General features: G+C 39.6%; 1 protein-coding gene across 5 annotated transcripts in view; it reads left to right on the forward strand.

The window, feature by feature from the left end:
* Positions 1-11,492, forward strand: part of ZZEF1 (zinc finger ZZ-type and EF-hand domain containing 1) — a 59,493-nt gene extending 48,001 nt beyond the window's left edge. For all 5 annotated transcript variants that reach the window (XM_030472724.1, XM_030472725.1, XM_030472727.1 and 2 more), the window contains 7 exons: positions 1,563-1,706; positions 2,597-2,765; positions 4,599-4,697; positions 5,448-5,613; positions 7,137-7,287; positions 7,828-7,899; positions 8,380-11,492. In XM_030472724.1, the coding sequence (XP_030328584.1) occupies positions 1,563-1,706; positions 2,597-2,765; positions 4,599-4,697; positions 5,448-5,613; positions 7,137-7,287; positions 7,828-7,899; positions 8,380-8,454 (876 nt within the window). In that variant the 3' untranslated portion in view covers positions 8,455-11,492. The remainder of the gene's footprint in view (positions 1-1,562; positions 1,707-2,596; positions 2,766-4,598; positions 4,698-5,447; positions 5,614-7,136; positions 7,288-7,827; positions 7,900-8,379) is intronic.
* Positions 11,493-13,050: the final 1,558 nt, after the last annotated feature.

Genomic DNA, 13,050 nt, shown 5'->3' on the forward strand with positions numbered 1-13,050 from the left:
AAATCTTGCAGAGAAATTGGTCGAATAGGCAGTCCATTTTGAAAGCTGCAGATCTCGATGTGTATATTGTGATACCTGCTACTCAGCTGACTGTTGCCATGGTGGAAGTGATCTTGGAATTATAATAGAATGTTGTAATGAAAATGTCAGCTCAATGCTTCAACAGCAGTCGAAGCAAGTGAAGTGCTGGGAATCTTCAAAGCAGGAATTAAAGATAAAACAGAAGGCACTGCCACCAAACCAATAGTATGCTCTCATCTGGAGTACAGCATGTGACCTGACTCCCTCATCTCGCTTGAAGTAAAATGGAAATGCAGTACAACTGGAAGAAGTCTGGAAAAAAGTGGCAGGGATTATTTTAGCCATGGAATAACTTCAGCAGGAGGAATCAACTTGTTTTCTTCATCCTGGATCTTTGCCCCATTTGGCATTGAGGGAGAAGGAGGAATGAAAAAGTCTGTTCCCCTTTCTCTGTAGTTTTAAAACAGTAAGCAGCATACAAAAGTTAACAGCGAGTATTATTCACTCGCCCTCCCAGTAAGAAAACAAAGGAGTGTCGGATGAAGGTAATAAGTGGCAGGTCCAAAACAAACCAAAAGAACTGGTTCTTGACAGGGTATGTCATTGAAATTGTTGCCACAGGGTGTTTTATGTAGGTTCAGAAAATATCAGGATGAACTGATAGAATAAAAATGTGTTGAGGTGTATTAAATACAGAAGCCTTTGTGTCAGGCTATTCTGCAAGTGCATGGAGGCAAAGGCGGCATTTGGGGAACTATGCTACATACTGCCTTTGCTTTTTGAACTCCTTTTTCCCAAGAAATCAATTTTTTTGGCTGATGTGGAGGTGAACCTTTGGTCTGAGCTAGCATCATGTTTTATAGGAGGAGCTAGAAAACCGCAGGTGAAGAGATGTCATAGGTTACTATAATAAAGGGCCTTGAGCAGCAGGAATCCTGATTCAAAAGCACACAAAAGTTCTGAAAAAGAAGAGAAAGTAGAGTCTCGGGTTGTTCTTAATTATCATTTAGTGTGTCCTGATAGACTAAGTGGCATTTATTTGTATTTTTAAAGACACAGCTCTTGGCATCTAGTGCTTTCAAACACTGCAGCCACTGATAATTAATCATTCCTTCTTGTACGTGAAGTTGTACATTTTGAAAGCTAAAACGTAAGATATTCTGTTCAAATCAAAACCTGTAAGTAATAGAAGGTAAAGGTGTCTTTACTATTTAGTTGCTTATCTTCCTTGTTTACAGCTTTAGTTTACTGTTAACTACTTAATGGATAATCCTTGTTCCTAGCATTTGTGGAAAGAGATGGAGCTAATAGCTGTCACGTTTTCATCAGATAAGAGCTGAAAGATCTGGAACAGTGGGCAGAGTAAAATCTTCTGCGCTTACAGGAATCTGTGACACTTGTAGACATCATCTGTGATGTCTTGTTTCTTGCTCTTCCAAAATGTTGTGTGGCTAGAAATGACTCCTGACAGTCATCACTATATAAGTTTGTCATAGTTTTGATAGCAAATTGTATTTATATGACGTGTTGCTTCTCCCCAGATTCTACAGAAGGTACTGCATGGGTGCAGTGAGAGCATGCTAGGGACAATGGCACTGACAGCTTGCCAGTTCATGGAGGAACCCGGAATGGCAGTGCAGATGCGTGAATCTAAACATCCTTATAACAACAATACCAATTTTGAGGTAAGTTAGACCTGTAGTGTAGTCCGGTGAATTTGCATGGCTTGAAATGTTCTAAAACATCACGGTTGTTGGAGCAGAAATCTCAATGGTCCATGTGTTTACCTGTGGGACTTTGTGCTCGAAGCACCCATGAAATAGCTGTTCAGTCTTGCTTTTGGAAAGGCTGCTGTGAGGTGAGTGAGGCCTCGCCCTGTGAAGAAATATGTTCAGTAAGGCACTTTTATGTAGTCCTAATTCAATCACGTGAAAAGTGCACAACTTCCATGGTTTTACTATGCATGTGTTTGAAGCAGATCATATTCTTAAATGGTCTCAGGGCCTTACTGAACAAATATTTCTACCCTTTCATCCAAAGGTCCATTTCCATTGGTCTGTTACTTCCTTGTGCTCTTAGATGAAAGCTCGGAGTGGAGTCTTGTTTTTCTTGTATTTCTCATTTTAGACTATCTTCTCCTGACACGAACAGTTCTTATTTTCTTTCCTTGATATTGTTTGAAAGCCTTTTTCTAATACAGTTTAGTACGTAATTGTTGCCTCTGGGCAGTCTTGGGATTTTTAATTTATCTGCAGCTCTGACTCTTCTGCTTTTTATTGTTTAAAATGCATATAAACCTTTAGGTTGTGGCAGTGGAGATCAGTATCAGCAACAATTACCACTTCTAAAAAAACCTAGCAATTAATTTTACATGCTTAACAGCTAACGCAAACAATAGGCCACACTTTACATTTGTTAAATTAGCTCTGGATAGAAATATTAAAGAGAGTTGGGTTCCCCCCTCCCCCCCCCCCCATGGATATGCTGTAATATTTGTTGTTTGTATGGTGAAAGCAAAGTAGCTCTTTGGTAATATAGTATTGCAGGATGCAAAGATCATGTGTTTATTTCTCAGGATAAAGTTCACATTCCCGGTGCTATCTACCTCTCAATCAAATTTGACTCTCAGTGTAATACAGAAGAGGGCTGTGATGAGTTGCTCATGTCCAGCAGCAGTGATTTCCAGCAGGATCGACACAGCTTCAGTGGGTCTCCACAGAAGTGGAATGATTTTGAGCTTCCAGGTGAATATGCTGTGTTTGAAAGTGCAGATGTATAGGATACTGGTGGTATTTGGGACTCTCAAGAGAAACTAATGACAGTTATATGTGGATGTTCTTGAGATGCGTGCGGAGAAAAGACAATCCTTTTCTTGTCCCAGCCTGTTTGCTCTGACGTGCTGCTCTTGCATTTGTTTCTTGAAAGTAGGCTTATCTGCTGTTCTGCTGCTTGACTTTTTTTTCCACCCCTCAGTCAAAGCATGCACTCAGTGACTGGAAACAAATTTTGATCTTGATTCTGTTCCAACACAGTCCTTGTTCTGCACAACATTCACTTACATTGTTCCTGCCTTGTCTTACTTTCCACAGGAAGCACACTTAAAAAACCCCAAAAGATAGGCTTATCTCTTCTCTCTGCTACACGAGTGCTCAGATAAAGAGCGTGTGCCCGTGCCTTGTCTCCAGTTGTCGCCACAGAGTACAACTGAAAAAAATCACTCAGTTGACTGACAACTTCATTCTGTGTTCTCTTCTAAGCATGTTTTTGATAACACAGTAGCAAATGCTGGTGAGCTGAAGGATGACATCTTTAAGTTGTTTTAACCCGCTGAGCACCATGACATTGCAGGAAGCTTTTGACTTTGAGTGCTGTCAGTAGCTGGAAACAGGTGGAGGAGCTCTCTTAGCAAAGCAGTTTGGGTTACAAGGTGCTACTTAGAAACAAACATGTACGCTGCAGAAATATTTTGGATTTTTATGAACTTCTTTCTGTCCTTTTCTTCCCAAATAGTTGCAGAGGTTTGCCAAGAAACTGAACTTGGAGGCCCATTGTTTTGGAGCAGCCTTGGCTGTGAAACTTCATTTCCGGCCAAGGCTGTCTGGATTAAGGCTCTTGATTCCAAGAGCCTTCTTGATTCAGCAGGCTTTAGCTGAAACCAGGCATTTGAAGGCTTCTGGGCTTTTCATTTGATGGCAGGGCTTTCTCAAGACTCTTAGGAATAGGAGAGAGCAATGACTCCATTTCATGATGAAAAAGGGAAGAAACTTTTAGACTATTAGGGGGTGTTTTAATCCTAAAAAATGTTTTCAAAATGTTTCTTCATGAAACTGCAAATTCTGCTTCCCAGTGAAAACTAGCATGCTTGTCCCAAGGTGACAGGATTTTCAGCGGAACAGAAGGAAATTCTCAGTTTTAACCAGATCTAATATTACAGAGCACGACAGGAAAGGACATGTTTTGCTTAGCATTACAGCTAACCACCAGTGTTTCTCTCCGAGAAGCTGGAGATGCTACAGTGACAAGAACTTCTTGAATGTTCCAGTTCCTACTGCAAAATGGTCAAACACTGTGATAGCTCTTCCACTTTTAACCATAACCACTTAACGATTTTGTTCCCTAGAGTAAAAGTGTGCAATTTAATTCTCTGACATGTAAAAGCAGTGCAGCTTTGCTTTCTCTGGTTTTTAACCTTTTGTTTAATGGGCTGTGAATTTGGCTGCCTGTGTAGAGGTTCTTTTTTCATAAATCATAACTGATCCATAACCAATTGGAAAAGGGAAGTTTAACTGTGTCCAGTACAGAGGTTCTTTAACTCCTCCTTCCATCTAGCTGACAAAAATGTAAGAGACATTATCCTTGTATCTTTACACAGTGGAAACCATTCTGTGTTTTGCTTCAGCCTCCTCCTTATCATACTGTTCTGTGCATTTCAGAATTACCAAAAACCAAAAGATCACCTCTCTTGAATGATGATATCTAGGATTAATCTATGAGACTTTTCATTTGAATTGTCTTTGTGGTAGCAAAACTAACTCAGAAGGTAGTAATGTGGCTTTTCTTCCTCCCCTTGTACACAGGCGACACGCTCTATTACAGATTTACTTCTGACATGAGTAACACTGAGTGGGGTTATAAGTTTACAGTGACAGCAGGTCATCTTGGAAGGTTTCAGACAGGTAAGCACTGCTCAGAATGTGTTGGAAAGGACTTTCTGGAGTTATTTTGCCAAGCTTTGACCGGCGCGTGGTGATCCCCTTTTTTGACTTAGAATTTGCTTTCCCAATGTTTTGGAAATGATGTGCTTAGTTTTGTTCAAGTTGATTCTTGACTAATGTCTCTTACTTGCTGTGACTTTGTTAGAAATACCAAATCTTCACAGAAATTTGGAGACAATTATAGTCATGTTATTTGCATTCAAAGTTTCATTGTATCAGTAGTTACACACAGGATTTAGTAACCACTCTAAGGTGCCATAATCAGGAACACAAATAATTGTATCTTTAAAAATAGTTATCCATTAAAATAAGCTGGTTCTGTATCTAATTTCTAGGTATAGCATGAAAGGGTTTGTTAGTTTGTATTAGAGTTTAAATATTTGTAATGAAATTGAGGCTGCTGGATGACTGCAATCAGCAGAAGTCTACTGCATAATGAGGACCTGTGTTTAATTTGCCTTACTTGGGCAAACTTTAATTTCAGATAGGTTTCTTTCTCATTTTGATCTAAATTTTGCCCCAGAAAAGACTTGTGATCTTGAGACGTAATCCAGACTTATCTCAGGTTTTTGTTTGGTATTATAATTTGGTATGTCTTGCTTGCCAGATCAGTATTTAGTATATGGAGAAGAGAGAACTGACTACATGAACAGAATGGGTCCCTACAAAAGTAACAGCTGTTTTGAATTTTACTTTATTATTTTTCTGCAGGGTTTGAAATTCTAAAGCAGATGCTGTCTGAGGAAAGGGTCGTTCCTCACCTCCCACTGGCCAAAATCTGGGAATGGCAGGTTGGGGTAGCATGCCGTCAGACCGGTCACCAGCGTTTGAAGGCTATCCACTTGCTCTTGAAGATAGTGCAGTGCAGTGCCCAGAGGTGAGTGGACTGTTCTATGGTGTGCACTAAAAGGAAAAGAGCAGGAGAAGGAAAAAGTGACTAAGCTGATATTATTTTGAAGGCAGAAACCCATGATTTGAAGTAGATAATTTGCCTTTCGGATACAATTCACAGTGTCTGATAGCAGATACTTATTATAAGGGGTTATTTTGAAACCATTCTCTTTTCTTTTTCGGCTTTCTAAAAAGGTCCAATGAACTCAAATGTTGTTTTAAAGGAAAACAAGTCACTCCAAAACAGGACAAAAAAGAGATTTCAGTTAATTTTCTAGAAATTTATTCTCTTTGTATTAGTCGTACTTCAGAATTAAGGATGGAATAATAAACTGGTGAAATTATGATCTGATTCTCTATAAAGTAAATAACTTTTAAATTACTATTTTTCAGTTGTACCACTAAGCTTGCAATTGAGTTTTAGAAGGGGAAGGTGTACTAATGCTTATGTATGTATGGCATGGGTGTTCCTTATGAAAATACACATTCAAAACAATGTTGAGCTCTTACAGTGTTTTGCAGATGTTCATAGTCACATTAACTCAATAGCAATACTGGAAACAGACAACAGTGCTGGAACACTGACACTTACCTGGTTATATCCTTTCAGTTCAGAATAAGCAAAATCATTAAAATAACAGCATCCTACTAGCTTGCTTTGATAAAGAGAAGTCAAAAAGTATATTCACATACTGTGATAAAAATGGACAATTACATAAAACCACTTGGCTTTCTGCAAACTTTAGATACACTGATCTGCATCCAAGTCTGAAAACCTGACTTTGGGATTTTAATCATGGATTTATTAGTTTTTTCAAGTTCCCTTAGGTTTTTTTCATCAGCACATGTCTGCTTTGTCATGTGGACAACAAATTTAATTGCTGAAAGGTCACGTCTCCATTTTGTTTGTATTATTTAGTATTTTTCTTGTGTTAATCTGATGATACATTCTGAAATCGAGTTTTCCCTTTTCCCCCCTCCCCTTACTGAATGATATTTGTCATCCTATCTGTATGGTAAGTGACATTTGGGTTAGTTGGCTTTAACTCAGGAGTAGGAAGGAGACAGGGTTGGAAATTGTTTTTAAAGCTATAGATCAGTTTTTGTCTGCCCTATACAAGGGTATCACCTGCTCAGTGCTGTAGTGCAATATTGGATAATTTTGATCAGTGGAGCTAGAGCATTTAGCAAAGTGATGTATATAGGTATTTTAAAGTCCTCATTTCAGGAGGCCACTTAGTTTTACAAAAGTCATTTGGACATATTCATAGATAGGAGGTTTTCTCCACTTCACTGATTCAGAATGAAATTCATTGTGCTGAAACGCCTGACTGAATTTAAATTTTAGAATAATTCTTGTGTTTCTTCCTTCATTTATACATCTGTTAAAACTGTATGGTTTTGTTCTCTTAAATTTGTTTGGGGTTTTGTGTTGGGTTTTTTTTCCTTCCCAGAAACGGGCGCAAGGTCATGGTTGCTCACTATTTCATTTGAATTACCTTGTTTCAGGGACTGTGACCTTACCTTGTTGAAGCCACTTTGGCAGCTTTTCACTCATATGGAAAACAACTTGTGTCATGACATTGCCAAGCCTGGGATTCTTCTTCCTCTTCATCGTGCCCTTGCAGAACTCTTCTTTGTTACAGAAAACAGAGTTACTGTAAGCAGTTCCTGTATTTGTATTCCTCCTCTCCTCAGTGCCTGGAATCATACATAGTTCAGTGTTAAATTAAAAGCAGTTTTCCTTTATCTTGGCAAAGTTCATCAGAGCTTTAGAACCATTAAATGCTCCAGAAGCACTTTCTCTTGAGGAGTCTGGTAGCAGATTCTAATAGAGGGGCATACGGTTGCCATATCCATTGTTGGACCTTAAGTAATAGTCATGACTCTTCCTTATGTACTTAAAGCAGCAAGCCCTAAAGCCACTCTTTATTCTGAGAGGAATGCTGGTTTAATAATTAATTTAAAGGTATTTAAATGTGGTTTACCTTGAGTTGGTTTTGCACATTACATATGAACAGTCTGTAATGAACTGATTCCTGTGGTCACAAACTGTGTTCTAGTCAGGGAGAGTCTTACGTGTAGTTCAGATACCTTTGGTTCATGGGGACTACTGTAACGATCAGCATTTTAATGTTAATGAGTAGGATGATATCTTTAATAGAAGTGGTGTTGTTCACTGAATGCTTTCTGGCTGCAGGAGCTTGGATCTCTACAGGAGTATTTGCTTGCCTTAAATACTGAAGATCATCTTCATCGCTGCACAGCACAGGTAATAAGATTGCACAACTCTAGCGATGTGTGGTTTTGTGATCTCTTTCTGGCAGGCAGAGATAATGAATGATTTCTTACTGCCCAGTGGAGTTGTATAAAGTAGAGATGAATGTACTTGAGCTTTACAATACCATGAAAGGCCTCTGAAATACGTGAATGAAATGTTCTCCTTTAATAGTCAGCTGATGTGCCACTAACTGGCTGTAGGGTGTCATCAGGTATATCTGTTTTACCAAACTGACCTCTCAACTGCCAAAATGTGGAAATGGCGATGGGGGCTGGTCTTTCAGCAACTGGAAATGCAGTTGCCTGGCTGGAACTGCCTGGACGCATAGCAGTTGTTGCACTACCAGGAGAGGACCAGCTAGAAACAGGATGGTTATTTATCTATTTCTGTTTAATTTCATACAAGTATTTCTTTCATTTTGGATTGAGGAGAATCCTTGACATGACTTTGTTTTTTCCTTCTCTCTTTTAGGCCCTGAAAAACATTGCTGCTATCAGCCTTGCCATTAACTATCCAAACAAATCAACAAGTTTCTGGAATGTTTAATACTGGCTCTGGCTGGAGTGCATGGGATAGAATAGTTTGTCCATAGGACATTGGAACGAACATCTTAACTCCGTTCAGGAAAAGTTCCTTCAGCTTCAGTGTATGAGCACTCTGCAGCCTGCCTGCCTTCCTTCCTTCCTTCCACCTTGATGTAGAATTTGTAAAAGTAAAAGCGCACTTCAATGAAAAAGCACATCTTGAAGTAACTCACGCGTCGCCTACAGTTATGTATGCACATATTGTAGCATGTTAGAGTAAACTGAACAATACTTTTTTTATTCAGAGGAAGTAAATGGAAGAAGGTAGCTGAGAATGGAAGGCCCCTGCGTTAGTATCATCTGCTCCCAAGGAAACTTGATTGATGGAACCTGACAGCTTTGAAAATAACTCGGAGTGATGCCATCAGCAGCGTCTATTGTATGTAATTGAAGTGAGATAGGCAAACCAGAATCTGGTGGGCTGATGCAGAAATGGTCCACACTTGAATCCTGTCATGTTTGCTTTTGATTTGAAGGCTACTACCCAAGGAAAATGACTTTAATTCTTGCTAAGCTACAGGTTGTAAAACAAATTCTGGGTGATTCACATAGCAGTTAAAGGATTCCAGTTTCAGAGCATCCTTGTGCAAGAAGTTCGTTTCTCGTGTTCTTTGATTTGATCAGCTGGATCATCTATTCTTACCTTAACTTATCTCCAATGTGGTGTTCTTAGTAGTACATCATTCTAGTGTGGAGAGCAAAGGCTGGCCTCCATTCACAAAGCAGTGGTAACATGAAAAACTGAGGAACTTACATGTTTCTCAAAGATCACATCTTTACAAGAAATTATTCATGAAGCTTTTTTCTTCTAATTACTTCAATACTAGTGGCCTAGGAGGTCCTCCTTGGCAATATTGGGAACCCAGACTCCCAGCACTCAGGGTGGGGGTTAATGATCAATTGAGTCTTACCATATAGAGCAATAACTGCATTTACTCTTAGTGAACATGGAATCAATTGCAGACCTTCTATGCTGAAATAAATTGGCTTTCTTCCTCCTCAACTATGCTGGTTATTCCCTTTCCAAAGAATTATAAAGAACACAAAAGCATTTGGGGGTGCATTTTGTATACCATTAGACAGTATGGTCTTGTCAGGTATGAATTCAGAGAAATTTATGCTAATTATTTTCTTCCTCCCTTCATCAACATCAGGATATGAAAGAAAGGGACCCAAAAGCTTCAGTAATAACTGAATGCAGGTTGTGTAAAGGCAGTGGCTCTATCGGAAAGGAATATGGTTGCCCAAGGACCTTCCTTGTCCAAAAAGGGAATGGTGCCTAAATATCAATGTGCACAAGAGCACTGCATTGGGGGATGACCTCTGAATTGATGGTCTTATCAGCTGGGGCTGGAATTTTAAAGGTGGTCCAATCTTCCCCTGAGAGGGAAATGTGCAGTAATATATACCTTTTTCTTGGACAGCCTCTAGTGCTATAGTTAGAGATGATTTGTATTCTGTTCAGCCAGGTGAGTGCAAAGCAAATGCTTCTTCAGATCAGCTTGAATCAGAATGTGATTATTCTGCCTGAAAGGCTTAAAACTGAAGACCAAGCAGCACTATGCTGAAGTCATTGCCTTCAGGATTGGAGTGGCCCTCTTAGCAAATGAGAATGTCAGAATTCAGGGAAAATGTACCATTTATCAAAGTCTGAAAGGAGCCAGAGAGATACTGCTCTGAACCCCCTCCTCGAGTATACTTGAAGGTTAAAGCCCTCCTTCCTTCCTGAATGAGATCACGATGGGAAGGGAATTATCAGAGTTGGGGCATGTCTTTTAACACATGGATCATTTTGTTCCCACATCCGAGTAACGTATTGGAGTTTGCAATCTCACTGCAGGGGTGTCTGAGAGATCCCCGTGGAACAGCTGTTCCACACTTCCTAATAGCATGAGCAGCTTCTGGGATCGGGGAGTTGCTCCACCAAAACGAGACGTTCTTAAGTCTCCTTTAGGGAGTCATATCGATGGGCAGGTGAGCATTTTGAATTTGCTCTTCTGGGGCAGTAGGACTTCCTGTTCACTGCCTCAGTGTGAATCCGTGGCTAAGCGGTCAAGGATATGCAATGGGCTGATTTGCTAAGGCATGTAGCATGCTGCTGAGATCTGCCTGTGTTAGTCAAAGAAGGCTTTTTTCTTTTTTCACATCAGGGATGAAGACTGTAAATAAACCCTTCACAGAACCTCTCATGGCTCTAGCATAGTCACTTTTTTTTCCCCATTGGACTGTCTTTTTGCTTTCTGTATGAAGGCATGAGGCTGCGAGGAGGACACAGGAGTGGCCAGTGTTCCTTACTTAGGTGTACCACTTAACTTACTCTACCAGCAGTAACTGGCCCCGTGACTCAGTCACCTTGCCCTGAAGGGACTGTCTAGGAACAGTGTCCACTAACTATAATTTCTACCCACTAGATGGAACTGAAGGACTGTGACCTGAGTTGACACCGAATCTGTTGCTGCCTTACAACTCAATCATTCATTACGGATTTTTTAAGAGACAAGAAACACTGATTATTAATTTTTTTTTTTTTTTCCTTCTGGTAGTTATAAAGAAAGAGGAAGCGAATACCAATAGTGAATATTCATGATCAATCACATTTTGAAAATCCTGCAGCAGTTCCAAGTGGATGTGGATGATACTATTGAGTAGTATAAAACTGTCTGGAAAAAACAGGTATGCAGAAAAAAATGTGCCTAATATAACAAAAACAAAAGTTGTCCTGCCTGAATCACCTGATGATGTGTTTAAAGCAAACCATATTGTTCCTAATGATACATTCAACTTGCTTTCATTAAACACTTACAAAAGAGAGTTTTATAATTTCTTTTCTTACGGGTTTACTACTTTGCAATTTTTATCAGTTGTTTAAAATATATCAGGCCTTTAGATTTATTCCAGTTCAGTTCAACATGTAAAAAGAAAGCTACAGATGTGGGTAAAATATGCAAATGAAGAGAAATATATTGTAAAAATTCTATAAAAACAAAAACGTACAACACAGTGTCTGGTTTTCTGTTTGCTTTTTTCCTCTCCTCACTGGATGGTAAATGCTTGGATTTGCAGTGAGATCCAGGGGCTTCCTTAGGCGTCTTCAGTTTCAGTGCCTGTAAGCAAAACTTTCCTCATGCAGTCAGTATATATCTGATACTGTATTCAGCTACATATGATACATACTTCTGGAGTCATCTCTTAAATTCCAGCCCTGCTGCATACATTCCAGTGGCCTTATCCTAAAAATGAAGGTTTCCCATGGATATACATTGGTTTCGGTGCCTGCATTTACTTTCACATCTGAAACACGCATCTGGGGCCCCAGACATTGCATGTAAAGCTGAGATTTGTCTTGGTATCTCTTGATTCTAACTAGTAGTGTTTATCAGTGGAGGTGCTTGTGCCTACCTAGTCTAATAGCTCAGTTTGGAAGCTTATTTACCTTGGGTTTGGCTCGAGGAAAGGGGTTATTCAGGGAAGTGTGAGCAAGTTGACGTCTTTCTGTATTTACCTAAAGCTATAAGTTGTTTCCACTGGTTCTACCAGCTCAGGGAATGGTTAATTAGGTAATTTTATTAAATACAAATAGTATGATTGTGAAACTGTGGGAGAGTGGGGAGTATTCCCTGAGACAGCCGCGTTTGAGGCTTCAGCACAGTGGTAAATCTAACACGTTCATTTTAATCTGCTGATAAATTTAGAGTGGTCCCAGGCACTGGAATGTAAGGGAGGTCACAACCATAATGTTTGTGAACCACTGTTTTTCAGAACGAGTTAATTAAAAATGTTTTTCTTCCAAGAGATCCAAATTAGGCTGCAATGTACCATTATTAGGTCAAAACCTGCCCTTTTTTCATCTTAAACCTGCAGCGACCATCTGCAAATCCATGAAGGTGCCCTGCTATAAAATATGGGCATATCGGAGCAGAGCAAGGCTCTGATAATCTGATTCAGTACTTTCCCTTTTTAATGACCATTGTGGTTTCTTGCAACCAGAAGTGAGTCATGTTGGATATCAGCTGGGGAAACCACCAGCACAAGCAGCCTACCCTGTTTCCACGGGACAAACACAGCCGCAACCATGGGAGCCTATGGAAAGCATGACCTGGTCTTTAGGTAAAGCTACTAGAATGTTGGAAAACAAATTAATATATGTAAAGGCGACACTTTTCAACACTTCAGGAGATCAGGCTGGATAATAACAAAGAATGTGCATTGGTAAAATGGCCTGGAAAAACAGGAACTGTGCTGGGCTTTGTATGGGAAACAGCAATCTGGCCCACCTCTGAATTTCAATCAAAGAAGTCAATTCCGATTCAAGTGAATAAGAGAGAAATCCATTGTGAATAGGGAAGGAATTAAGTAAGAGGTGAAGGAAGTAAGATTAAAGCTCATTCTTTCCATGATGGTTAGGTCTAATTGAATCGGGTCAGTAATTGAATTCTGCAGTAATCTTGCCTGATTTTTACCTCATAAATAATAATCATAAAAAAGAATAAAAAGTTGGTACCCAGTTCAAGCCCAGGCTGCAACATTGTGGTGGGGCTCATAAATGAGTATGCAGTCT

This window comes from Strigops habroptila (assembly GCF_004027225.2).
Source record: "Strigops habroptila isolate Jane chromosome 13 unlocalized genomic scaffold, bStrHab1.2.pri S16, whole genome shotgun sequence".
Classification (NCBI taxonomy): domain Eukaryota; kingdom Metazoa; phylum Chordata; class Aves; order Psittaciformes; family Psittacidae; genus Strigops; species Strigops habroptila.